General features: G+C 38.3%; 2 protein-coding genes across 2 annotated transcripts in view; one reads left to right on the forward strand and one right to left on the reverse strand.

The window, feature by feature from the left end:
• Positions 1-8063, forward strand: part of mybpc3 (myosin binding protein C3) — a 96283-nt gene extending 88220 nt beyond the window's left edge. Inside the window, exons 28-31 of the mRNA XM_061887216.1 lie at positions 3534-3693; positions 3810-3946; positions 5756-5942; positions 7911-8063. Coding sequence (XP_061743200.1) covers positions 3534-3693; positions 3810-3946; positions 5756-5942; positions 7911-7939 — 513 coding nt within the window. The 3' untranslated portion in view covers positions 7940-8063. The remainder of the gene's footprint in view (positions 1-3533; positions 3694-3809; positions 3947-5755; positions 5943-7910) is intronic.
• Positions 8064-9688: 1625 nt separating this feature from the next.
• Positions 9689-27160, reverse strand: part of lgr4 (leucine-rich repeat containing G protein-coupled receptor 4) — a 91270-nt gene continuing 73798 nt past the window's right edge. Inside the window, exons 13-18 of the mRNA XM_061887215.1 lie at positions 26644-26715; positions 24771-24842; positions 24534-24659; positions 22507-22604; positions 16933-16986; positions 9689-16855 (exon numbers count right to left, since the gene is read on the reverse strand). Coding sequence (XP_061743199.1) covers positions 15447-16855; positions 16933-16986; positions 22507-22604; positions 24534-24659; positions 24771-24842; positions 26644-26715 — 1831 coding nt within the window. The 3' untranslated portion in view covers positions 9689-15446. The remainder of the gene's footprint in view (positions 16856-16932; positions 16987-22506; positions 22605-24533; positions 24660-24770; positions 24843-26643; positions 26716-27160) is intronic.

The raw sequence follows: 27160 nt of genomic DNA on the forward strand, positions 1-27160 counted from the left end.
GTAAAATATCAAATAATATTATTTAGATCATTCCTGTGAGGGACTAGACATATAAGATTTTATCGGATTTAGCAATTAGGAGTGACAGATTGTTTGGTAAACGTATAGCATGTTCTATGTGTCAAAGTTATTTGAATGACTCTTACCATAATATGTTACGTTAACATACCAGGCACCTTCTCAGTTGGTTATTTATGTGTCATATAACGTACACTTATTCAGCCTGTTGTTCACTATTCTTTATTTATTTTAAATTGCCTTTCAAATGTCTATTCTTGGTGTTGGATTTTATCAAATAAATTTCCCCCCTTATACTCCAGTGCGACTTATATATGTTTGTTTCCTTCTTTATGATGCATTTTCGGCAGATGCGACTTATACTCCGAAAAATAAGGTACTTCTCCTAAATATCTAGAAGTATTCATATTCTCTTCATGTCATATTATGCTCCTTCCAGTGCTGTTGTTTTTAGGTTAGAGTTTGTATCCAATCAGAATTCAGCTCGCTTATGTTGCCATGCTGTACCAAATCGGCCTGGGGCCTTCAGAATCAACAATGCGGGCGTCCGTGCACTGTAAGTTAAAGGATACATACAGTTGATAGACAGTTGCAATAGCCAATCAGGTCACCGGTTGTTGTCAGCAAGGCCTTCCAGCTGGCCTTATGCTGTGATTGGATACTCACTTGGGAGCTCCAAGTGAGTATCCAATCACAAGTTACGAAAACAGGAAGTGGCACCGGAGCCGTAGAAAGTCACAGAAAACTCACCGGTACTCACAAATAAGGAGCGCAACATGTTGATTAGTTGCCATATACTGTATATATATTTGCAAGAAGGATATTTAAAGAGAGACTACATCTTGTGAGACGATGTCGGTCGACACCGGAACCTATCCCAGCAGTGGAATGGTTTCCCCTCTACTTTCACATGACTCAACCACTAATTACCCACTACGAGCGGTACCACAGGCTTAAACGGTGTTGAATGGGTTCTACAAATTGTTAGGTTTAAATATTGTACTTCTTAATTTTTTCTTGTTTCATTAGTGTTATACAATTCTTTTAATTTTGACAGTACCACATAAGATATGTTTTAATTGCAAAAGCGGAAATACTGATTGTTAAATGCGCTGAAAAATGGACCGTTTTGTACACTGTTGAGGGGATTCAATACGGAGTTGTGTGCAAGTGGGTTTCTGTATAGTACCTCCAGCCATGTCCATGTTGTGACATAAATTACGATATTTTGAGAGGTGAAGGACATCACTAAAGGCCGAGGTGAGAAACGCACGGCCCGCCACTGGTGACCAGTAGATGGCAGTCAAACATGAGAGATACATGTAGACTGCAGGTTGACGACTGTTGTTCAATAGAGCAAACAAGCCCAAAACGTTGCTGTTTCATTGAGAATATAAAACATATTAAAAATCTGTCAACATTTTTAATGATTGAACGCAGGGCATTAGGTTCACCGTAGTCAGGCCTACTGTGCTTCAACATGCAGATTTTATTGTTTGTGTATAAGGACCCCAAAATGGCACGTATTAGCACACATTATCTGGCGTTTTGTTCCGCCCTATGATAATGTAAAACCTGCAATTTTGTTTTGGGGAACAACCTCTTGTTGTGGGGCAACCATACCCTCAAAAAGCACAGGATTTGCATGAAAAATCTTAAAACAAATACTACATTGATGTTTTGCTTATTTTATCACACATATACTTAAAAGTAAACACTAGGTGGCAGTAAAAGCACGTAATCAGATATTATTGTCAAATTATGTTTATGCTGTAATTTATTATAACTAATAATAATCATTATTAATTTTAGTGACAGAAAGAAACATCACCAAAGTGTTCCTTCTTATCCGTCATCTGATCTATTGTGTAAAAGTTGCAGACATTATCTGTGTATCTTTTACGCTTTCAAAAGTGTTTGTCCATTTTAAACAATTTATGTTCCAACACATTTATCTCCGTACGCTAAGAGCATTTTGTAAAATGTTGAGAGCGATCCACAGCGCTAATTTCTGCTGGTAATGAGACATGATGATAGATTATCATCACATTTCAACATCTCAAACATGTCAATGCTGCCCTATTTGCTAGATCTGCATTTCTAAAGAGAAACATGTTTTTAATTGTCTTACCTTGGATATATAAAGGTTAAATAAATGTAAACCTGTAAACTAGGTATTGAGGACACTGGTGTGTTGTTAAACGTTCAAATACTACATTACCCAGAAGGCTTAGCGCTGTAGACAGGAACAATAATTAGGTCTTAGCTATGACAATTGTGCAGTTTGATCAATAAAGAGTCACTTGAATAAAGTTACATTTTCCTATATTCAAACACAGTGTTACTGTACAAACTGTGTGTGATATTACAATTGTTAAAAATATTAAATATAGTTGTTAGATAAAACCCCTGCCTTGTTTTTAGTGTATACGTAGGCCTACTATGCTACTGTATTTTAACATCGGTCATTATGGTGGCATAGGAAGTGCCACGTTTTTGTCGTAACGAGGACTGTGGTGTGGTTTGTTTTCCCGGAATACAAAGGAACTGGACCGGTCGTGAAGGTAAAGATATAATTAATTGTTTTACTCAAAAAGTACCAAACAAAGGGCGCTCACAGCGGAGGCAAAAAAACTTGACTAAGGAAACAAAAAACAACCTGGGGGCGAGCGTGCCTAAAGCACGTAAAAGCAAAAGCAAAACGGAGGACATGAAACATGAACTAAAAAAACTCACTAAACTGTGGCTTGAAAACAAAACTTACACATGGGCAGAAACTATGGACAAGAAACAAAACTTACTTAGCAGGGCATGAACAGCAAAATCAGAGTATTGAGTATAGTCATAACCGGAGTGTAGAGTATGACGCCAGGCCGACTGCCTGGCAACTACAAGCTTAAATAATACAGACATGATTAGTGACGGGTGCGTGAGTCCGAACACATGACAGGTGAAACTAATGGTTGTCATGGTGACAAAACAAGAGTGCACAAAGAATCCAAAAACCAACAGAACATAATCGAAAGGCATGACCGTTTTTTCTGTGGTATTACTTTGTGGAAAAAGTTTGGGAACCACTGGTCTACACAACGAACAAACATTTTGATTGGAAAGTTGACTTGTGATGGAGTGCCAAAATATAGGAAAATAAATACAAAATGGTAGAAAATGGATGGATGTTGGTATTTGACAAAGTTGTAAATCTGCGCATAACAAGCAAGGATTGGTTGAATATGCGCGAATTGGCGCAATTACGACTTTGCAAATTCTTTGAAGCACTTGAAGTAGCCCTGTTACACAAAATGTAAATGTCTACTGCAGAGGATTCTGTTTTTTTTCCCAGTAGGACATTTGTGTTTGTCTTTTGTCAGAGTTACACATTTTGGGGAAAAACATAATGTGCGCAAAACATCGACGTCTTCTGTACAGGACTGGTGTATTTTTGAATCACTATCTTTCATCACAATGTCTTGGATTTTTTTTTTGTTTCTCCTTGTTTTGTTCCACCTTTTAAGGAGTGGTTCACAGTCTTGGATCAGTACCGCAGAACCAACTGTGTGGTGTCAGACCTCATCATGGGCAACGAGTACGTCTTTCGAGTCTTCGCCATCAACCTGGTGGGTCACAGTCCAGAACCCTGCGTAACAAAAGACAGCGTCTACATCCAGAAAACTGGTATGTTGGACTGGATCGACATAAATGTCATGCCTTGATTGACTTAAAAGAAATATCACCACTAAATTGACATGATTGAATATGTGATTGGCATTGCCGAACTAATATGTCTGCAGGGTTGGATTACAAGTCTCCCACCTACAAGGACATCAACTTCTCTGAGGCTCCGAAGTTCACGCATCCTTTAATGAACCGTTCAGTCATCTGCGGCTACAACGCTACCCTCAGCTGCTCTGTCAGAGGCATTCCCAAGGTCAGTATCCTGGGTGTCATTTTAGACCCAACACTTGACTTTAAAAAACATATCAAACAGATGTGCCAGAGTCTTAAATCCAACATAAAAACGTTCAAATGTATCAGCAATTTGTTAACACTGGAGGCAGCTCAAACTTATTTTAATGCAATGCTTATGTCTCGTTTTTATTATTGTATAACATGTTGGTCGCAGGCAAGCACAATTACACAGAGGCCATTGGAAACTATGCAAAAACAATCGCTCAAAATCCTTGACCAAAAACCACAACATCACCATCACTGTTTAATTCTCCAAAAATATAGATTGTTAAATTTAGCTACCATTCAAAGATTAGCATCAAAACGAATGGCCCATCGAATCCTAAATCACACTGCACCAGCGCCACTTAAGCACTTTGTCCAGTTTACATCCGCTGTGACAACTAGAAACACGTGAGCCTCCACCGGGGGGCAGTGTAGCGTACCCAGATGTAAAACATATTTTGCACAATCAGCCTTTTCATATAAAGCCACAAAGGAATGGAACGACCTCACAACAAACATGAAAAGTCTAAAAGAGTATTCTTCATTCACAATTGAAGTTAAAAAGTGGCTTTGGAGCAATAAAAGCTGCTCACACGGTCACTAAGGTGGCCACTATGTTTGACATATCGACTTAATGTGTATTATATTTATCCATGACAGAATTATTGTTGTAAAACTAAAATTAAAATCAAAATTTCAGCTTTTTCCTCAATAAATTAACCCTTTTTCCTATTTTATCTTAAAATTTTTGTTTGTTCTAAAAATATGCTGTGGGCCAACCAAACACAAAAACACCCACGCTCTATAGCAAAGGTGTTCACATTTCCCCCACTTAAATTCAAAGATGGGGGCAGAGTTTGTGCACTAAAGATGCTAAAGTAAGTCCAATGTAGGTCAATATATGCCAAGCTATCTGAACTAAACGCCTTAGCTTTCTGTTATCTAATAGGAATTTAATTTTCACAATATGTCGAGGGCTAAAAAGGTCCAACCCCTTGCTCTACTGTAATAAATATACATCACTGACATTAGACCTCATAAATGGACCACACATTATATCTCATCAAAAACCTTCCCAATTAAGTGGAAACTGTTGTAGCGGCAGCAAAGGAAAACTACTCCATGTTGTTGGCTTCCTGCAGCTGGCACGCGTCCCAATAATTGTGTAAAGGTGGTATCAATAACATTTTAACCTACACTAATGCTAAATCAGTACCTGAAAAAATGGTGCTGGTGCTTAAAAAATGTAAAACATGCTATTTTTTTGTATGACAAATAAATCAATAAATTACTATTGTGCAGCCCTTTGAGACACTTGTGATTTAGGGCTATATAAATAAACGATTGATTGATTGAAATTGTGAGGTGTTTCAGTTAAAATCATGGTTGTTTTCAAGGGCATGTATTTTCTTTGTGTGATGATGTAAATGAGATGTGGTTGTATTGTATATTAAGTATGTGTCCATGAAAGGGCATATAAAGACTTTTTTTAATTTGATTATGTGATATATGATTTTATTGTCATAATTTTATTGCATGATTTTTGTATCCCTTTAATTTAGGTAGCCAGGGACTGCAGATGGAAATTAGCTATAATCTGGTACAGAACATATCTCTGTCTTTGACCTTAATGTTTCTGTGCATTGTCCCTTCAAATAAAGACTAAACTATTCTTATACTTACACCCAGCAACAAAGCAGATCAACAGAATGAATTATTATTTTGCAATTCAAATAGTTCATGACTGGATGAATGGAATGACCAGTTTTATAATGTGCTACAGCCTAAAGTGACCTGGTACAAAAACAAGATGGACATCACACATGAGGCCAAATACAGAATGCTGAGTAAACATGGCGTTCTGACTCTGGAGATCCGAAAGCCTTGTCCTTTTGATGGCGGGGTGTACATGTGCAAGGCCATCAACGACAGCGGGGAGGACGTCGTGGAGTGTAAACTGGAGGTTCGCCGTAAGTATTCCCGACACGGACGCACATTTCATTTTACCATAGGGTTCTCATATTTAATTTTAATGTTCGGTTATCATTCACTACTTTTGAAACATCCTTACATACACTAAGTATATATATATATATATATATATATATATGTCTTTGGAAGTGGGAGGAAGCCGGAGTACCCGGAGGGAACCCACGCATTCACGGGGAGAACATGCAAACTCCACACAGAAAGATCCCGAGCCTGGATTTGAACCCAGGACTGCAGGAAATTGGCAACACTAAATTGGCCCTAGTGTGTGAATGTGAGTGTGAATGTTGTCTGTCTATCTGTGTTGGCCCTGCGATGAGGTGGCGACTTGTCCAGGGTGTTCCCTGCCTTCCGCCCGATTGTAGCTGAGATGGGCGCCAGCGCCCCCCGCAACCCCAAAAGGGAATAAGCGGTAGAAAATGGATGGATATATATATACACACACACTAACATTTATATACAATTGTAAAGAACATAATGTCTTGGCTGTCTTGAGTTTCCAATTATTTCTACAACTCTTATTGTTTGTGATAGAGTGATTGGAGAACATACTTGTTGGTCTCAAAAAACATTCATGAAGTTTGGTTCTTTTATGAATTTATTATGGGTCTACTGAAAATGTGACCAAATCTGCTGGGTCAAAAGTATACATCAAGCAATGTTAATATTTGGTTACATGTCCCTTGGTAAGTTTCACTGCAATAAGGTGCTTTTAGTAGCCATCCACAAGCTTCTGACAAGCTTCTGGTTGAGTTTTTGATCACTCCCTTTTGACAAAATTGGTGTAGTTCAGCTAAATTTGTTGGTTTTCTGACATGGACTAGTTTCTTCAGCATTGTTCTCAATGGGGGGTTACGTCAGGACTTTGGGAAGACCATTCTAAAACCTTATTTATAGCCTGATTTAGCCATTTCTTTACCACTTTTGACGTGTGTTTGGGGTCATTGTCCTGTTGGAAAACCCAACTGCGCCCAAGACCCACCCAAATTCCAGGCTGATGATTTTAAGCTGTTCTGAAGAATTTGGAGGAAATCCTCCTTTTTCATTGTCCCATTTACTCTCTGTAAAACACCAATGGCAGCAAAACAGGCCCAGAGCATAATACTACCACCACCATGCTTGACGGTAGGTTTGGGGTTCCTGAGATTAAAGGCTTCACCTTTTCTCCTCCAAACATATTGCTGGGTATTGTGGCCAAACAGCAACATTTTTATTTCATCTGACATCACATGGACAAATATAAGACCTTCTGGAGGAGAGTTCTGTGTATATGTATATATATACATACATATACACACATTCATACATATATACTGTCATATATATACTGTCATATATATATATATATATATATATATATATATATATATATATATATATATATATATATATATACACACACACACACACACACACATGTATATATATATATATATTACATATATATGTGTGGATATATGTATACACATATATATACTGTCATATACATACATATATATATATATATATATATATATATATATATATATATATATATAAATAATGTTTACAATAATGTAACATGTAATTTTTTTTTCAAAGAAACGATTAAATCCAAATTTTCAATGCTTAAAAAAACATTACTTTACGACTTTTCAGTAAGGTATTTTTTCACAGGTTGAACAACTTTAAACTTATGGAATTTCTAGTTTATGACATGTTCTTAAAGGTACATAAGATATATTATATACAATATACAATTAAGTACACAATACCCACTTAAAACAAGTGATATCCATTACTAAAATAATGAATAACAGTAGAACAGCAGATGGTTGATTGAATGTATTCAATCTCTTAGATTTCACTTGTTGTACTTTTGGTGTGACTGCCTTTGTCTTCAAATTAGGACTATCGTATTTCCACCTGCAGGTGCTAATCATTTCCTTTTTATTATATATACCTTGCAGCTCAAATTGCAAAAGAAGAAAAGAAGTAAGCTGGGAGAGTCCAACATCTCGTCATGCATGTTCACCTTCTGTGTGGTGTCCTTAGAAAACTAGTCAACTACATTGCAAACATCATGCACATTAAAATTAATAAAAATAATAATCTGACTGTCATATATTTTCCATTCATATTAACCCTTTGTATATTTTAGTAACTTTTTTTGTTTCTTTTGGGTAAATGGTTTCTCTATTTTTGGTCCTTACTTTAGCTGCATTAATCTGAGGGGAATTACTTTTTGGACAAGGGTTTTTTTTCATGCTCAAGTTTAACGTTTTTATTTCAAATAATTTCATTATATCAACAACACTCGAGCGAAATAATTACATTCCTGTTAAGAACTGGGATTAAAAAACATCCTCAGGGATTTAAGCCTGTGTAGAAAAAAATGTGCATTCATTTTTTTTTCAAAACTGAAAATGCAATCTTTTATTGTGTAGTTGTACACAATAAAATACTGCACAGTTAAACATTGTAGTTTTAATGGTAGTTTTGTCATTTGTTACTAAATTACAATTAAGTTTGGAATCTGACATAGCAAAAAATTAAACAATGCACCAAAATAATTTTTTATGATTGTTAAGAGATCTTCAGTCCTGACTTTTACCATTGTCCTTTAACATTTACTATATGTCAAGACGAGGACTGTGGTGTAGTTTGTTTTACCGTAATGCAAAGCGATTGGAGTGAAGGTAAAGACATCTTTTAATTAATAACTCAAAAAAGTTACAAACGAAAAGCGCTCACAGAGGAGGTACAAAAACTTGGCTATGAAAACAAAAACTTGCACTAAGGCAAAACTATGGTCATAAAATAAAACTTGTAAACTATGGCGCGAATTAAGAAAACTTACTTGGACCGAGAAAAAGAGTATGAAAAAGGCAGCGTGGTTCATCAGCAAGGATTACGAGGGTAGTAGAGGGTGATGTCGCCAGGCTGACTGCCTGGCAGTTACAGGCTTAAATAGTGCTATGGTGCTTGAAAACAGGTGTGTGAGTCCAAATGAACCAGGTGCGTGACATGACAGGTGAAAACTAATTGGTAGTCATGGAAATTAAAACAAACTAGGGTGCGCAAAAAAAGGAACTAATGGAGTCAAAAACACAACAGAACATAACTGAACAGAACATGATCACAAAGACATGACAACTATATAGACCAAAATGGCGGTTTGATATTTCAGTAAATCCACACATCACTAACCATCATCGAGTTCGCTGAAACACTACGGAGGGTGTTGAAACAGTCTGTGGAGAGGAACTTCAGGAGCTGGTAGGGTGGTGCACCAGGAACAACCTGAGGCTGGACACCACACAGACCAAGGAGACAGAGAAAGGGAACATGCACCACTTGTAGTAAATGGAGAATGTCGGGAGAAAGTGACCTTTAAGTTCTTGGGAACTTACATTCTGAAGGGCCGCACATCGACTGTCAACACTTCAGCACGAGTCAAAAAGGCCCAGCAGACTCCACTTCCCCTGCGTGCTGCGGAGGACCCAACTTAAAGAGAAACTGCAGGTATAGTAGTGCTGATGTACCGTTCAACTGTGAGGTTTGCTGCTTCCTCTGATGCAGACAGGAAGGTCCCTGCAGAGGGTGACCAGGACAACGGAGAAGATTATCGTCCCTAGAAGACTTTATAAATAATTCAAATCTACTTTCCCTAAAAGATTAATTAATCCTTTAAGGTTCCCTCATTTATGAAGTGTGTTAAAAATCCTTCTGAAAAATCACAGAAATGTTTGGGTTTATCCAGATTTATTCACATTCTTTTCTACGTGAGCAGATAAAACAGCCCGGGAAGATCTCAGATGTACAAAAAACAAGTAAAAAAATGAACAAAAATGAACTTGTCTTGCATCACTTTAGCATACTTTTAGTGAAAAATTAGCACAACCCATGGTGTTAAAAATGGTAAAATAACTATCCAACGTTCATGAAACAAATGGTCGATGACTTATGGACAATTGTTTTTTGGTATTTTACGGTCATGTTTTTCAAACTTGCTCAGCTTTTACACACAAGTGCTTGTCAGTCCCTTAAAGCTGTGTACTAAATGTCATGATTTTTAAAAAATTATTTCACAGTAAAACTTTGGGATTTAATTACAGTGCTCAGAACAGGAAAATCAGCACACGCAACACAGCTTGGTGTGCATGTTTTGTCCAATTTAGACCCTTTTGTGTACATTCAGTTACACCATGGACTATCCTAACTTTTTCACAAAACTAAAAACAAAACAAAAAATCACAGTTTACATAACATATTCCTCCCATAATTAGCACAAACATCAATGACGACAAAAAAAGGAAAGAAGTCAAGGATGTCTTTTAAAGGACTGCTGCTAATTACTACAACTGAGGAGGTAGCTTCCTAAAGTAGCATCCCAGTTGTTGTTATTCAAATAATTTACACATGAATACCAAAATTAACAAACGAGCTACAGAAATGTACATTTTCATGACTTGGGACAAGAAAAATGTCAAACAAAGGACATGTTGGCAAGCTACAGTAGGAAAGGGATTCATGTGGGCCCCATTCCTGAGTGGATCTCGCGTAAGAGGAGTGTATAATCATTTTGCAATGCGGCCTGCTGGAAATGATGGAAAGTGCCACTCTACACAGCAACTGACACTGTCGTCAAAGCTAGATAACACATTGTAAAATGTTCAACACTCTACTGCCGTCTCAATTTGTCACGGTTCACATGTCAGATAAACCGTGACGAATGGGGCCATTTTAAACCCTTTCCTGTTGTACACAAGGCGCACATTAAGGTCACGATATTATCGTGGTGCTGGAGACAACGTTTTGTGGGTTGGATTCCGGATGCGTGCAATAACCTCGGCCAAGCACAGATGGAACTCGTACACTTGTGGGACAGGAGATCCACCTGAGTGTGCACTCAATTGGAACACTTTAGAAACGCCTGCACAGTGGAAATGACAAGGATCAGATATGAGGGGCCTTATTTCAGTGTTTTCCATACATTCACTTATAAATTTGGACTGCTACAAAAAGGATTTGGCACAACACACCTGGCTCGTAGCTGTCACCCGGGCTGATAACGACTACGATAAGTGAAAATGAACTCAATAACTACTGCTATTGATCATTGTTCATGTGTGTTTTCTTCGCCTCTCGCCTTTAGGAGCATACAAGAGGGTTCACTCTGGGCGATTTTATTCAATAGCAGACTTAAATGAACCGAGCGAACCCTCTTGTCAATCAACCACAATATTTGTCTGTGCGGGTGGACAAACAGAAAGACCTTGATGGTCACGACTCGTTAGTGAAAAGCACCGTAAAGTAACAGAAATTATGAGGAAAAAAGATGATTGCAAAGCAAAAGTCCGGCGTGAGGATATTTCGGCTTTGAATGAACGAGCGCGCATGCCAAATTTGCAGGAAAGTGACGGCAACAAACAAAAAACAACTTCACCCTTGGGGGAAAAAAAAAACTGCACTTCACGTCAAGTGCAGTTTTTGTTAACAGCGATTGAGAGTCCTTTTTATTTTTGATGTTTGTTTACATATATAGGATAGATAAAAGTTATTGGCCTTCTACTATTATTAAAAAAACTCATGAGTATTCAAAGTCGGTTGATTTGGGAAGGAGCAGTTGCATTATTATTAAAAAAACATGATGACGTTAGTGCTTAATTTGGTCTGAAAATAATGGTGACAATATATCGTATTTCCTTGAATTGCCGCCGGGGCGCTAATTCAAAACCTCTTCTCACTCCTGCGCTTACCAAAGGCATGCGGTAAAAGTAAGCATGCGCTAATTATTTTAAAACCTCTTCTCACTCCGGCTCTTACTAAAGGCATGCAGTAAAAATTTGAGTGTGATGTAAGGTTAGACCTTAAATCCTACTGAATAGCTCTTAAACTTCTTCCCTTTATGCGATTTCAAATTACCGGTATTGAAATCAGCCTCCTCCATTTTGAAAATGATGACAGGGGAAGTGTTTGACCAGGCGGTAATACTATATGCCCTGCGGTAATTCAAGGAAATACGGTATATATAATCTATCAACAATATATCATCCAGCTAAATGTGTTACGGGTTGAGGCATACTTCTTCCCAACAATGGCCAGGTGCCACTGAACTAAACACACTCACAGCTGGCTTGAAAAATGACAAAAAGCAGCAACAGAAAAACTCTCAGTTGTAGTTTTAAACAACTTTGTTTCGCTTTTTGTGTTTTTAAACTCACTATTTGCTAATGCATCATCGGCAATTATTTCAGAATCTTTCCAAAAAGCTAATACAGTGGTACCTCCATTTACCAGTGCCATGGGCTCACACATTTTTGAGGGATTTTTGCGGTCTCTTAGAGAAGTTGTAATGCTTCAGGTTACGAGCCTCCCCACCACTAGTTAGTTAGGTTGCTGGCTTGATAAATAATAGACAGCAAGACAGAACTTAGCCTTTCCAACAATGGGGACCAAGTGAGTGTGAAAGACTGACAAGAAGGAGTAGATCATTTCAGTGAATTAAACATGACAGAGCTTTAGTGAAGCACTGCTAGTCTGAACCATACGCCAGCCAAGCATGTTGAATCAATGTCTAAACGTCAGAAAGGTACCCAAGAAAATATGTATATGTTGCTGATGGTTTGACAGAGAAACACTTCAAAGAAGATACAGTTAGTTTTTCATAAAAAGTACTGTAGTTTGTATCAAATTATATAGTGTTTATCATTATCTACATATAAATGTATCATATTTTATGAGACATGTTCAAATAGTGGTGTATTTTAGGGGCCCAGAACATAGTAATTTATTTTCAATGGGTTACAGTTTTCAGGGTTTCTGCAGGTATCCACACATCTATTTACCGTATTTTTGGACTATAAGTCGCAGTTTTTTTCATAGTTTGGTCGGGGGTGCGACATATACTCCGGAGCGACTTATGTGTGAAATTATTAACACATTACCGTAAAATATCAAATACTATTATTTATCTCATTCGCGGAAGAGACGAAGAAAATGTCAGCAATCGTCACACACACGTCAACCAATAAGAATTCGGCGGGGGAGGGTCATGGCAGAAGTGCATTGCGGGACATGAGATGCTAACTGCTATTTGCTACTGCCGTAGCTATTTAAATAGACCATTTCATCGTTGGCGGTAACTTATAAAAACTGAGAAGGGCTGAACAAAAATTGGACCGAAAAGGAAATTATGTACTGCAGATTACAAGCTGGATGTAGTGAAATATGCAGCAGAAAACGACAAAAGGAAGCGGCGCATACCCTTGGAGTTGGCAGAGTTGTTTAGAAGTGACATCGAGGAAGATGATTTCATGGGATTTATCGATTAGGAGTGACAGATTGTTTGGTAAACGTATAGCATGTTCTATATGTTATGGTTATTTGAATGACTCTTACCATAATATGTTACGTTAACATACCAGGCACCTTCTCAGTTGGTTATTTATGCGTCATATAACGTACACTTATTCAGCCTGTTGTTCACTATTCTTTATTTATTTTTTAAATTGCCTTTCAAACGTCTATTCTTGGTGTTGGATTTTATCAAATACATTTCCCCCAAAAATGCGACGTGTATATGTTTTTTTTTCTTCTTTATTATGCATTTTCGGCCGGTGCGATTTATACTCCGGAGCGATTTACAATCCGAAAAATACGGTAATACTTTTTAATGCCACTTAAAACAAAATTTAATGCCCAAGTCCTACTGCACATAGCTATTATATATAGTCGAAAGCTTATAACTGCATGTATAGACAACATTGTCAGCATTTAACAATGATAATCTTGAATGTTTGGAAAAGTAAACATTAACTGTTACCCCGTAGTGAATTAAAATTGGCTCACAAGACTGTTTAATCCTAGATTCTATTTTTCTGTAGTGATAGTTGCCAGTTATGGTAAAGTCATGGCGGCAGCAAGTTGCTTTGTTGGTCACGCCAAATAAACGTGGCACCGTTAATTGCTGCCTGCCTTGAATTAATTAATCAATACAGTAGCATGTGTGATTTGATACGTTTAAATTTGTTTTATTGGCTGTAGACATCAATTGAGTAATTTTTAATGCCATTTAAGTAAAAACAAACATTTAATGACCCACGGAAACCCTGTTTAACATGCAGCTATTTTGGGTAAAAAGTCGCTCTTCACTGTAAGTAAAACTGTGCGGAAATTGTTTTGCTTGGAGAATCGCAAGTAAAATGTCAATTACGGAATGAAAGGGTGCTTCAGGTGAAATCTTACATACTCTTAGCTTCTTCCTGCTCAGCCATTGATAGGAATACAATGGCAAATTTCACATTTGTCAAACAGGTATCAAATGTATTATTTTTCACTAAAAACGTCCACTATTGTACAATTTGTAACAAAGTAAAATTTTCATTGTACGGCAAACTGTCTGTTTAACTGTGCATATGAAAATAAACAATCTTGAATCTCTTGAATCTTGAAATGTATTTCCAATTAGTTTGTTTTGTTATTGTGAAATGCATCAAATACAATTTGATCTAAAAAACAAAAGTATTAGACATAAATGAAAAATTTTGAAAACATTTTTTTGGAAGGTGTTGAGGCTTAAAATAAAACTAGAGCAGCCCTGTAACCAATTAAACTCGTAAACCGAGGTACCACTGTATTTGATTGACAAATATTCAACTCAATGTGTCGCCAAACTGTGATTACCGTAAAAAGTAGATTTCCTTTCTAAAGACAACATTTTTTTTTAAGTGCAAAGCGGAGTTAAAACGTACATGTTCATAAAAGCACATATTGCTCTGGGGAACAATGGCACCTTGTCCTACTTAAAATAAACCTGACCCTGGCAACAGAACATTGCATCCCCACTTGAAACAATCTTATTTCCTAATAGGCAAATAATTAGGGGGAAAATGAAACTATATTTACATGTACCAGCTCATGTACTGTAGGGAACAGTATGTGACAGTGTATATTAATGAAAAGCTCATATTTCAAACCTCCATCCAAACATGGCTGCCGTTCAAACAATAAATAACACCGGCACACTCATGACGAAACGCCAGTGATGTCGGATCACATTCTTAGTCTTGGCGACTTAACACAAGCGTTTGGTAGAAATAGCGTTAGACCACAGTCACAAAGACCATGCATTTCCCTGTGGGAGGTGAAAACCACCTGACTCATACATTCAAACTCTACCATGATTACATTTGCTACATTTATGTAAAAAAAAATATATACCCAGGTATAAAATGAACAGTTGCTGTAGAGGAAATTTAAACATTTGACAGGCTTAGAATAATTAAAACTACATGAAAAAGCGTACAAAAAGTGAAGGAGGCTTTTAGGGCCCCATCCAAGGCAGAGGGCAGGCACACCAGGCGACACCATTTTCTCCTCCACATGACTTAAGTTCCCTTTAAATGAGTCTGTTCACTTTCAAAACAAACCTAAGTGCTTGCTGTAATCTTTCATCAGGGTCGTTGGCACATTCCTTCCATTTCTGTACTCTTCAGGCGGTGCTAGTCTTTGCCTGGAGGTATACTGTACGAGTAGTGTACCAGAGGGAGGCCTCTGCTCTGACAGAAGCAGGCTCTGCCGCACGCCTGAACTTGGTCGGAGCTGTCAGAAACAAACGAGTCCCCCTCGTCGGCGTACTCGGACTGAGCGGACGGCGTCACGCTATCTGCCCAGAATCCCTCAGGACGCTGGCAGAGGGCCGCTCCCGTCGGGAGGGTGGGACAGCTGCGAGACTTCACCAAGTGTCTGCAGGCCGTGGGGGACGAGGTGCAAGAGCAGGTCTTGGCATGTAAAGCCGCCTCGCACTTTTCACACGCAACCGTCTCCCCGCAGAGCTGAGAGTAAACTCCACAGCCGAAGCCTGAATGAGCAGAGGAGCCGCAATCCGTGAGCTCCGACCCCGCGGCCTCGTTGTCTCTCTGACTTTCGCTGCCAGATTTCGCCTCCCTGGCCAAACGCCCGCAGCTGCGAAGCCGTAGCCAGTCCTCCCTGAAGGCTGGACTGAAGAGAACGTATAGAACCGGGTTGACGCATGCGGGCAGCGGGAAGAAAATGAGAATGACCGACTTTGCGATCTCCGGGCTGCCGGTGGTGGATCCGGTCAAGAGGGGGGCGAAGGAGAAAGCGGCCACGGGACAGAAGAAGATGCAGTTGGTGAAAATGAGCCACGCGACATGACGCAGAGCACCTGTCTGCTCTGGGTCGACCAGTTGTACCCTGCCAAGGTGGCAGTACAGCTGGGTGTATACGGCCGCCGTGAACAGGTAAGCCAATGCGTTGAGGAGGACTAAGACTACAGTGACGCTCAAGGCAGGACTTTCAGCCCCGGCGAAGGGCAGGCAAAGTGGCGAGGCAGAATGGTCGCTGAAGGTCAGGAGAGGCAGGCACGCTGCAGTCGCAGCAAGTAACCCAAGCAGTCCTGCAGCGAGGACAAAGTGTCGATCTCCTCTCCAACACCCTCTCCGGCTGAGGCCGCTCCTTCTGGGTGACATCATCACCTTCCCGAGTATATTCCGCACGGCCACGCTACGCTCCACTGCGGCCAGGGAGAGCAGGAAAACAGACCATTCTGATGAGAAGACGGCCAGGGCGCCGGTGAACTGGCACCCAGGCCCCATTTCCCACCACACGCCGAAGGCGGCGAAGGTTCCCCACGTGGCGACGTCCAACACCGTCAACACACCCACGTACAGGCCTGTCAGCAGGTTAGCCAGGGCCAGAAGCCCCATCAGAAACCTGGCCGGTGGGATGGATGAGGCCTGCCAGTGGGTGTGGCCCAAGGTGCAGCGGAAGGGGGGGAATGTGGCAACCAGCACCAGACTGTTGAAGACCAGCGACACCAGGCAGATGAACCAGACTGTCAGGCGAATCATCCAGCTGCCTAGAAGGTGCTCGCAAGGCTTAAAAGCTCCTGAACAGGCGACAAAGTAAAACAAATTGATCAAAATAGCGTGTAAACGTTAATGACGGAACATGTGGAATTCTTACCAGGTGAAGGAGAGCAATGCATAATCATTGAAATTCTTTCTACTTCGTCGCCACCTGAAAAATGAACAAGAAAGGCTGCCAATTTAATCACAATTATGATTTTAGAATAGAAAAGAATAGAAAGTACTTTATTGATCCCTGAGGGAAATTCAGCACCACAGTTCACTCACAATAGACAATAATAATAATGAATAATATATAACACATATTATATATATTACATATAATATATGAATAGTATAAATATATTCTACATATATTCTATATTTAAGTGCAGTCAAGGAACATATGCATTACACAGTCTGATGGCTGTCTGTATTTTGGCTGCCACAGTAAAATGAGGATTATATTCGAACATTTTAAAAGCAGGCTCCGCATGATTTCAAATCAAGCACTTCCGTCGCATAGAAGGTCTAAACCAACCCGTACTGAAGGCCGGTGAAGAGGCCAACGACCACAACAGGCTATGTATTGGAACAGAGCTCTATAACCACGCAAAACAGCACTAACACACTTCTTCCAGGCTGTTGCATGCAGCTGGTTGCCTTGTTTCATTTCCGTAGAATCTACAGGTGAAAGTCTAAAACGTTTAATATCATGCAAATGTTTGTTTAAACCAGCAGTTAGATTTACAAGGTGAAACTAACACAGTGCATCAGGAAAGTAATCACAGCTCTTCACCTTTTCAACATTTTGTTATGTGACAGCCTTAATCCAAAACTGAATAAATCCATACAATTATTTATACAATACCCCATAATCATAATGTAAAAAGTTGTTTTCAGTTTTTGCAAAAGTAATCAAAAATTTTAAAAAATTAATCACAGCCTTTGCTCAATGTTTGGATAGGAAGTGTTGGTATTCATCCAGGATGTCACTGTAAATTGCTGCATTCATCTTAGTCTAGTCAGGGCGGTGACCAAGAACCCGATGGTCACCCAATGTCAGAGCTACACCATTCCTCTGTGGAGAGAGGAGAACTTTGTAAAAGTACAACCATCTCTGCAGCTATCCACCAATCAGGCCTGCATGGTAGATTGGACAGACTGAAGCAATTTCTTAGTAAAAAAGTTTGCCAAAATGCACCTGAAAGACTCTGAGACCATGATAAACTAAATTCTCTGGTCTAATGAGACAAAGCTTGAACATTTGGGCGTAAATGCCAGGTGTCATGTTTGGAGGAAACCAGGCAACACTCATCGAGCCAATACCATCCCGACAGTGAAGCATGGTGGTGGTAGCATCATGCTGTGGGGATGTTTTTCAGGGGCAGGAACTGGAACACCATTAAGGATAAAGGGAAAGATGAATGTAGCAATGTACATTCGTCCCAGCCTGCTGGAAGAAGGCTTTAGGGACCCCAGTGTATAAGTCAACTGACATACGTGATACAAATAATTACAGGCCAATTAGTATGATGTCTTAACTCCTTGAACAATGTGTTGCAAAACGACAAATGGAACATCTTAATGACGGTCAAAGCCCTTTGCACCCCATGCAAATTGGATTTTGCGCAAATTATCCAACTGAGTCAGCTATAATGTTTTGAGAGAAAGTTAAATGTCAATTGAATAAAAATTAACACGTGAGAGCAGTTTTCTTAGATTTGAGAAAAGCATTTGATTCTGTGGACCATAATGTACTTTATCAAAATTATTATCCTTTAGTTTTTCCACAAATGGCACAAAATGGATGAAATCATGTTTATCCAATAGAACACAACGCACTGTAGTCAATGGGGTAAAACCATAATTTCAAGATTGTCGTGTAGAGGTACCTCAAGGATCTATTTTGGGACCCATTTTATTTTCCCTGTATATTAATGACCTTCCTCATATTAATACAAATGTGGCCTTTTGAAGATGATGCAGTAGGGCTGGGCGATGTATCGATATATACGATATATCGCGGGTTTGTCTCTGTGCGATATAGAGAATGCCTACATCGTAATATTCGAGTATACTTTCTCACGCAGTGGCTTTTAGCTGCAGGCATTCAGGCTCTTCTCACTCTTTCCTGTCTCTCCTCACAGACAAGCAGGCGCACATTCTTACATACGTCACGGCAGACGTCACATACGTATACGCCCTCGCAGAGCAGAGAAGTAGCATACACGGCTACGTTAGCTGCTAACGTAGCCGTACAAGAGAAAGAAGGTGCGGATCTGGTAACAAATGAAGGAAGACTTAATTCCCAATAAAAACAGCAGGGTTTCCATCGTCTGGCGGTGGTTCGGCTTCAAGTGGGAATATGTCGAAAAGACAACCGTAATTTGTCAAGTGTGGGGCGAAAGCGTTGCTATAAAAAGTAGCATTACTGCTAATATGTAGCATCATTTGAAAAGTCACTCGCTAGAGAATGAAGAGAATTTCATAACCGTAGTGACATACCACATAGTGAAGCACGAATACTATTTGATTTCCTATTATGCAGCTCATTTGTATTTGACACTTATGTCTGACAATCTTGCACTTTATGTTTTGGAAATGACTTGAATGTTTGTGCCATTGTTTAATAACTTTAATAAATACACTTTTGGTCAATTGACTTAGTTGTGATTTCCTTCTCTGCATGAAAGTTTAGAAGTAGCATATATGAATGCAGTATGAAGAAGAATGTTTTAATGTAGACACATATAATCATCATATTGTTGTGATTATATGCATCAAGTGTTCATTCAAGGCCAAGGCAAAATATCGTAATATATATCGTATATCGCGATATGGCCTAAAAATATTGCGATATTAAAAAAAGGCAATATCGCCCGGCCCTATAGTGCAGTGATTTTTACAAGTTCTAAAACTACAAAAAAAACTGCTCGGATTCTCTCATCAACCCTTACACTTGTCAACGACTGGCTAACCAGATCCTACCTTCTGCTAAACACACACCCTCAAACATGACTCAATCAAATGTGTATTTTGGAGGTTAACAACTTTCAAAAAAACATATCAAAATGGTGTCCAAGACCGTTAAATATAATGTACTTAATTTTAATCAAATGATGAGGCTGCCATGATGTTTCGGCAAAGATAGGCGTGACAAGACTGTGGCATCCTATTCAAAAATACTTTAGGGAGTAATTTCTGCTAAAGGTACATGAAAGTATTGAGCAAATACTGATGCGGCATCTTCAGTAATGTGGACGTTATACTGATCCGTTGTGGTGAAGAAGGAGCTGAGCCAGAAGGTAAAGCTCTCAATTTACCGGTCGATCTACGTTCCCATCCTCATCTATGGTCATGAGCTTCGGGTTATGACCTAATGGATAAGATTACGGGTACAAGCGGCCAAAATGAGTTTACCCTGCCGGGTGGCGGGGCTCTCCCTTAGACACAGGGTGAGAAGCTCTGTCATCCGGGAGGAACTCAAAGTAAAGCCGCTGCTCCTCCATACCGAGAGGAGCCAGATGAGGTTGTTCGGGCATCTGGTCAGGATGCCACCCGAACGCCTCCCTAGGGAGGTGTTTAGGGCACGTCCAACCGGTAGGAGCTCATAGAGAAGACCCAGGACATGTTGGGAAGACTATGTCTCCCGGCTGGCCTGGGAACGCCTCGAGATCCCCCGGGAAGAGCTGGACTAAGTGGCTGGGGAGAGGGAAGTCTGGGCGTTCCTGCTTAGGCTGCTGCCCCCTCGACCTGACCTCGGATAAGCGGAAGAAGATGGATGGATGGATGGATGTAATTACTTAAGTGTTTTGTTTTTTCTTAACACATGAACAATAAAAATAAATAAATAAATTACCTTTTCAAATTATCATTATGGGGTATTGTCTGTAGAATTTTGAGGACAAAAATACATGTATTTCATTTTGGGATAAGACTGTAACATAACAAAATGTTGAAAAAGTGAAACACTGTGAATACTTCCTAGATGCACTGTGTATGATAAGGCTCTAATATAACACTATTTTCAAATAGTGAAGCGCTGTGAATACTTTCTGGATGCACTGTACATGGCATAGGCCCATAACATGCAACTCAAAATATTTAACTTATTTTGATATGATTCTGATGAATATGGTTTCGAGCTGAAGAATACCTTGAATTGAAAACTTCAGGAAATTTGCGGTTTTCAAAAACTGTAAACCATGATCATCAAAATTATAATAAAAAAAAAGTTTGACATATCACACTTTGCATGTAATGAGTTTATATCAAAATAGTTTCACATTTAAAGTTGAACTGCTAAAATGAATGAACTTTAATACAATATTCATATGTTTTAGTTTTACCTGTAACTCGGCAAGCAATGCAGACCACAACGCTGCTACTAAACAGTGACAGATGGAGAACCCTTTACAACACGCTGTTTTGCGAGCCATTGTGCTAAATAAAAGTTTGCAAACAATTTTCTGTTGAGTTCCAACACAGGCAAGAGTGCTCCTCCCTAAAATTCATTGCACTCCCTTCATCTGCGCATGTGTATGAATCCAGGAAATGCAGAAATGTAATTGCATATTTAAGACAAACTTGTGTGAATAACTGAATAACGCTATACTTTTGTATTTTGTATGTGTCACACCAAAAACAATCAATTGAATGATTCTGTCGAGCATGGGTGTCCAATTGATGGCGCATGGGAAGTTTTTTTATATGGTCCCTAAAAAAAAATGCAAATTGGATAAATAGAGCTAAATGAATTATACTCATTATAAACAAAAACACAAAGATGTGTCTTTAAATGGATAACATTTATTTAGCCATTTTATTAGACTATTTAAGTACTAATTACATGTTATGTCAAGTTCACACGCCTGCCTGCCCCACAAGTAGATTTATAAACCTGTGGGAAACGCTGTTCACCCAACATAACATAAATGCATAAACCTGATTTCAATGTTGATAAAAAGAATTGTGATTATTATTTTGCCCATAATCGTGGAGCCCTAGTAGATGACAAAGTTTTATGGAATGCATGTATCTTTTCACCACATTCTGTAGCACTGCAGAGGTCGATTAAGTTTTGTAGCATATATTAGTAACACAAACATTTAATGTCTACGTCCACTGTCCAATATTTTGGTTGAGACCACATATAAAACATTCTTGGTGTGCACCTGAGCGCGGTTCGTTGAGCGTTCAGGCTTGTATTTTTGCAAAAGGGACTGTGAAATATTGAGTTGACTGCATATTTGATTAACACTATTTGAAAAATGTTTTTAATCTACCTTGAACGCTGGAAAAATAGCATTTATTATCCATCACAAATTACTAACATTAAATTTCCATGCAATTTAATTAATATTTGTTTACAAAATCTCCCCAAAAAAACAAGTAAAAATTCACGTTAGTCCTGTCTCCCAATTTTCACTGAGTTGTGTTTTCCTAACACAATACCACTCTGAAAAATTTATTTTTTAAGACTTTTTACAAGACGTGAATGGAATTTAATACATTTTAAGGCGTTAAATTGTAATGATTTGATTTAAGACATTTTAAGACCCCGCGGATACCCTGCTATAGTACAAAGACAATGTTTTACCGGCATGTACAGTCTTGCATTGCACTGTCAAGTTGACAGTTCCTTGTGAAATAACAGTTTGGTGAGAAAATATGACAGCAGCATTCTTACCTGATGATCTCTTAACGTCACCATCCTCAGTAAAACTTGTCAATGAGTCGCATCCAACAAATGCACAGCACTGGTAGGCGTAAGGAACAGAAATGGACCTACAAGCAGATAAGGCGTATACACGTTGGCAAAGTATAATATATCAGACATTTATAACACATAGGGACACTTATTATAGAAAAGGATACATGACTTTAGGGCAAATATATAAGACATATATTGTTCAAGAAATTACATTGCGGTTATAAATGTAGATGTTAATGAAGAAAATATTTGTAATTATAGAGACACAAATAGATGTTCTCTTTTGTCAAAAATGAAAATCGAAGACAGCCCTAGTTTCCACTCTTCCCTAATATTACATTACTCCTTATGTTTAGGGTATTGTATTTAGTGTAAGATTTTTAGTGTCATTTTTTATTTTTTCAGCAGAATGTCCAATATAGAAACATTTGGAGGAAGAAAAATGTGATTTTAAATATTTACATGCACGCACAACACTTAAAAACCTTTAGTATGTTAGTATGTGGGATTATATTATGGAATGGATTAAGCAAAAATGTAAAAAAAATAAATAAAAATAAAAAAAAGTACTTATATGATCCAGTTTAACAAACTGTTCAACTTTAATGTGTTTGCAAAGTACATACAAGAATTCTAATAAAACATTTTGAACCTTATTGAAAGTGAGATCAATCAATCAATTAAAGTTTACTTATATAGCCCTTAATCACAAATGTCTCAAAGGGCTGCACAAACCAGGATCAAGAAAAAAACTCAACCCAATGAGAACAACGGGAAACATTCAAGGAAGCGCAGATGTGGGGATCCCCCTGTGTGACTGGTGCAAAGGATGCCGAGTGGATACAGTTAATAATGTTAGAGTCCAAACCAAAATCTTTTTCATCTCACTTTTTCCAATTAAAACGTATTTACCTTTTTTTTTTCTTGAAAACTTTATTATTTATCATTCCCAAAGTTTTCAATTGTGCGCTCATTGAGAGCGGGAAGTGTGTAGTAACTGCTATGAAATGGAAAAGGGTTACGATTGGATAATCCAATCCAATCCACTTTATTTATATAGCACATTTAAACAACAACGTTTCCAAAGTGCTGCACAGTCATGTTAAAAACAATATTAAAAACAATATTATACTCCACCAATGACTGAATAAAAACAAAAACAAAATTAAATATAAAAACAACATAAAAACACTATAAAAATAAATAAGATTAAAAACAATTTTAAAGGGTGAAAGCAATCAAAACAGTAAAATAGAAATCAAAATGTATAAAAAAACACAGAGGACAACAGAGGACAGAGGACCACACAACTCACGTAGTGTTAAAAGCCAAAGAATAAAAGTGGGCCTTAAGACGAGACTTAAAACACTCTACTGTGGAAGCAGTTTGAACATAAAGGGGCAGAGTGTTCCAGAGCTTAGGGCCGACCACAGAGAAGGCCCTGTCTCCCCTGGTCTTAAGTCTGGTCTTGGGCACCACGAGCTGGAACTGGTTCTCGGACCTCAGAGCGCGCGCAGGAGTGTAAATTTGGATGAGGTCCGAGATATACTGAGGTGCCAGTCCATGTAAAGATTTAAAAACAAACAGCAATGTTTTAAAATCAATTCTAAACTGAACATGGAGCCAGTGCAAACTCTGAAGAATTGGGGTTATATGCTGGCGTTTCCTGGCCCCTGTTAAAAGTCGTGCTGCAGATCTGTTTCGTGTTGTATAGAGAAATTTGAAATTGGAATGCATCATATAACTGTAAGAATGCTCGAAACAAACCTAAACCGTAAGTTATAGGGTCCAGTATGTAGCAGTAAGGATCCTCACACCCCTCTATTTTTGCTTCACAGCTCATCTTAAATTTACAATTAAGTCTTATGAACTCAAAAGACACAATGACAAATCCAAATTGACTGGGGAAAAAACTACAATAAAATGTTGACAAGTTTAGCAAGACACAGAAAAGTTAGCTGGACAAAAGTAATAACATATAAGTGTGATATTTTTTTCTTCACCTGAGTTTGGGTAACTGTCTCACAGTCAGCACATCTTTCATGTGTGGATTGCCTGAGAGTTTCAGTTGACTGACGGCACTCAGTCCGCTTGTTGGAAGCACAATCAGTGAGTTCATACTCAGATCTCTGCAAGGAATTAATTTACACACGTTATTATACAGTCGTCCATAGAAATGTATACAGAGTCATGGTTGTAGTTTGGGTTCAGCATATTAAAAGGTAATCAGTTATACTCACAGGTTAGTGAGTGCAGAAAGGGTGAAGAAAGCTTCTCTGTGAATAACTTGGATTTTATTTCTACTCAGATCTCTGTGGGAAAACCGGGACAAATCATACAGTCTTTCAGAGCATGTTTGTGTCTGAAGATACACGACAAATTAGATATTCTGATTTCAAGTGGAATTTTATGATGACGCTAAAATGCACTTTAATCTTTAAAGTTGAACTTAATTGAATCATGTTTGCAACTTTAGAAGGCTCATGTACAACTGTTCAATTGTTTACTACTTTTTGAACAACTGGCTATTCTCAAACAAGCGACTCCACGGCAAAATGGCTTCCAACGTAATGTTCTCTGGAGAAAGTGGCCACTGAGCTAAGAGTGTAAGTAGTAGCTTGCAACAAGAATATAGAATCACTGAAAGAGCCAGAGAAAGGATTACATTATTTCTTTTTAAAATGGTCACCTGATGTGAATTTGTATGTGAGGTTGTGCAAAAAGTACTGAATATAGTTCTAAATGAGCTTTCAGAAGCTTTGAGAAGGTCGAATTAAGTTCACCGAGGGTTGTTTTGATACCGGTACCGAAATCAAAATGTAGTTTGATACTATGATACTTTTCTAAATAAAGAGAACCACAAACAATTGCATTATTGGCTTTATTTTAACAAAAAATCTTACGGTACATTAAACATATGTTTCTTATTGCAATCGAAGAACAATTTTTGCCTTAAATAAAATAGTGAACATACTAAACAACTTGTCTTTCAGCAGTAAGTAAGTAAACAAAGGCTCCTAATTTGTCGGCTGACATATCAGTAACATGTTATGTAATTTCTCATTCCATTATGTTGTCAAAATTATGAAGGACAAGCTGTAAAAAATGATAACTAATCCAATTGTTCATTTACTGTTAATATTTGCTTACTTTCTGTTTGAACATGTTCTATCTACACTTCTGTTAAAATGTAATAATCACTTATTCTTGTTGTTTGGATATTTTACATAAGTTTTGGATGATACCACAAATGTCGGTATCAAGCCGATACCAAGTAGTTAAAGGATCATAGATTGGTCATATTCAAAGTCCTTATGTGTCCAGGGACATACAGGTATTTCCTGAGTTTATAAAAATAATATGAATTTCTAAAAATGAAAAAAGAATTTGTGACGATAAAAAATATCGATGTAATCATAGTAGTATCGACGAGATACGATTTTGTACTTGATATCATTACAGTGGATGTCAGGTGTAGATACACCCATGGCTTTTGTTTATTGTCATAAGCGGTGATGCTGGTTAGCTACAGTGTGTAATAAAACATGTTTAGCTATTCCTCTTCCTGCAGGGATGATACCTTTAAGAAACTTACTTTATTTGTCGCCATGGAGGCGAGGATTAGTGATTTAGAAGTTGCTAAAATACTGCCAACTGCAGATGGACGTTAGCTAGCCATGTTTTAAACGCACCTCTTGTAGAGCTGCGTTTAGTGTTATAGCTTCACATTTAACGTTAATTAAACCAAAATGTGTCCATTCTCCCTTTTCGGTCTACACACCTTGTCTGCTTGCATGTACTCTGTGATTGTGCGCTGCCGAACATGCTCATGTGCTCGTAAAACTAGCAATGTCATGACGTGGCGACGCACCGTCATGCCCGTTAAAAAAAATATATATATTTAAATGGGGAACCGGTACTTTTCAAACATAGTGTAGGACTGTTTTTGATTCATTAGTACCGCAATACTATACCAGTACCCGTATACGGTACAACCCTATGTTCATCTTTAAAGATTATCGTGCATTTTAGCTTCATCTCAAAATCTAAACCAGAAGGCTGAAACACCCTTAACTTTTTGTCAGTTTTGTACGTGTAACTAAAGTGACTTACAGTAAACGTAGAGCAGTAAGACCTTGAAACGTATCTCTGCCAATTTCCTCTATTTGGTTGTGCTGAAAACTTCTGTTAATTGAGAACAAAAATGAATTTACCTACATTGTAAGACCTGGTCATATGTATACAGTGGAACCTCTCATTGTACAAACTTTTGAAATTACGAACAGATCAAATAAAAATGTGCTTTGGTGTACAAACTTTGTCGCAGTGTTCAAAGTTTTGTTTGGTTTTCATCGTGGGCAGGCTGATCGCTCTCCGGTGTTTATTTAGTGAGCACAGTGCTGCTGTGCTACTTTGACTGCTTTTTCAGTGCCATTAGCCTTTTTATAATTATTTTTCTAGTTTGGATAGCTCAATAAGTCCAAAGAAAGCAATGGACAAGCAATGTGTGGTTTGAAACATTCAGGGAGCGTTATTTTTTAATCATTGTAGCGACCTGGCTGTTGAATTTAAGGAGTTTGTCATTTCAAACAGTGAGCGCACAACAGTGCGTGTTGGCAGGGAATCTACA

The sequence above is a fragment of the Nerophis ophidion genome, linkage group LG25, assembly GCF_033978795.1.
Source record: "Nerophis ophidion isolate RoL-2023_Sa linkage group LG25, RoL_Noph_v1.0, whole genome shotgun sequence".
NCBI classification, from domain to species: Eukaryota; Metazoa; Chordata; class Actinopteri; order Syngnathiformes; family Syngnathidae; genus Nerophis; species Nerophis ophidion.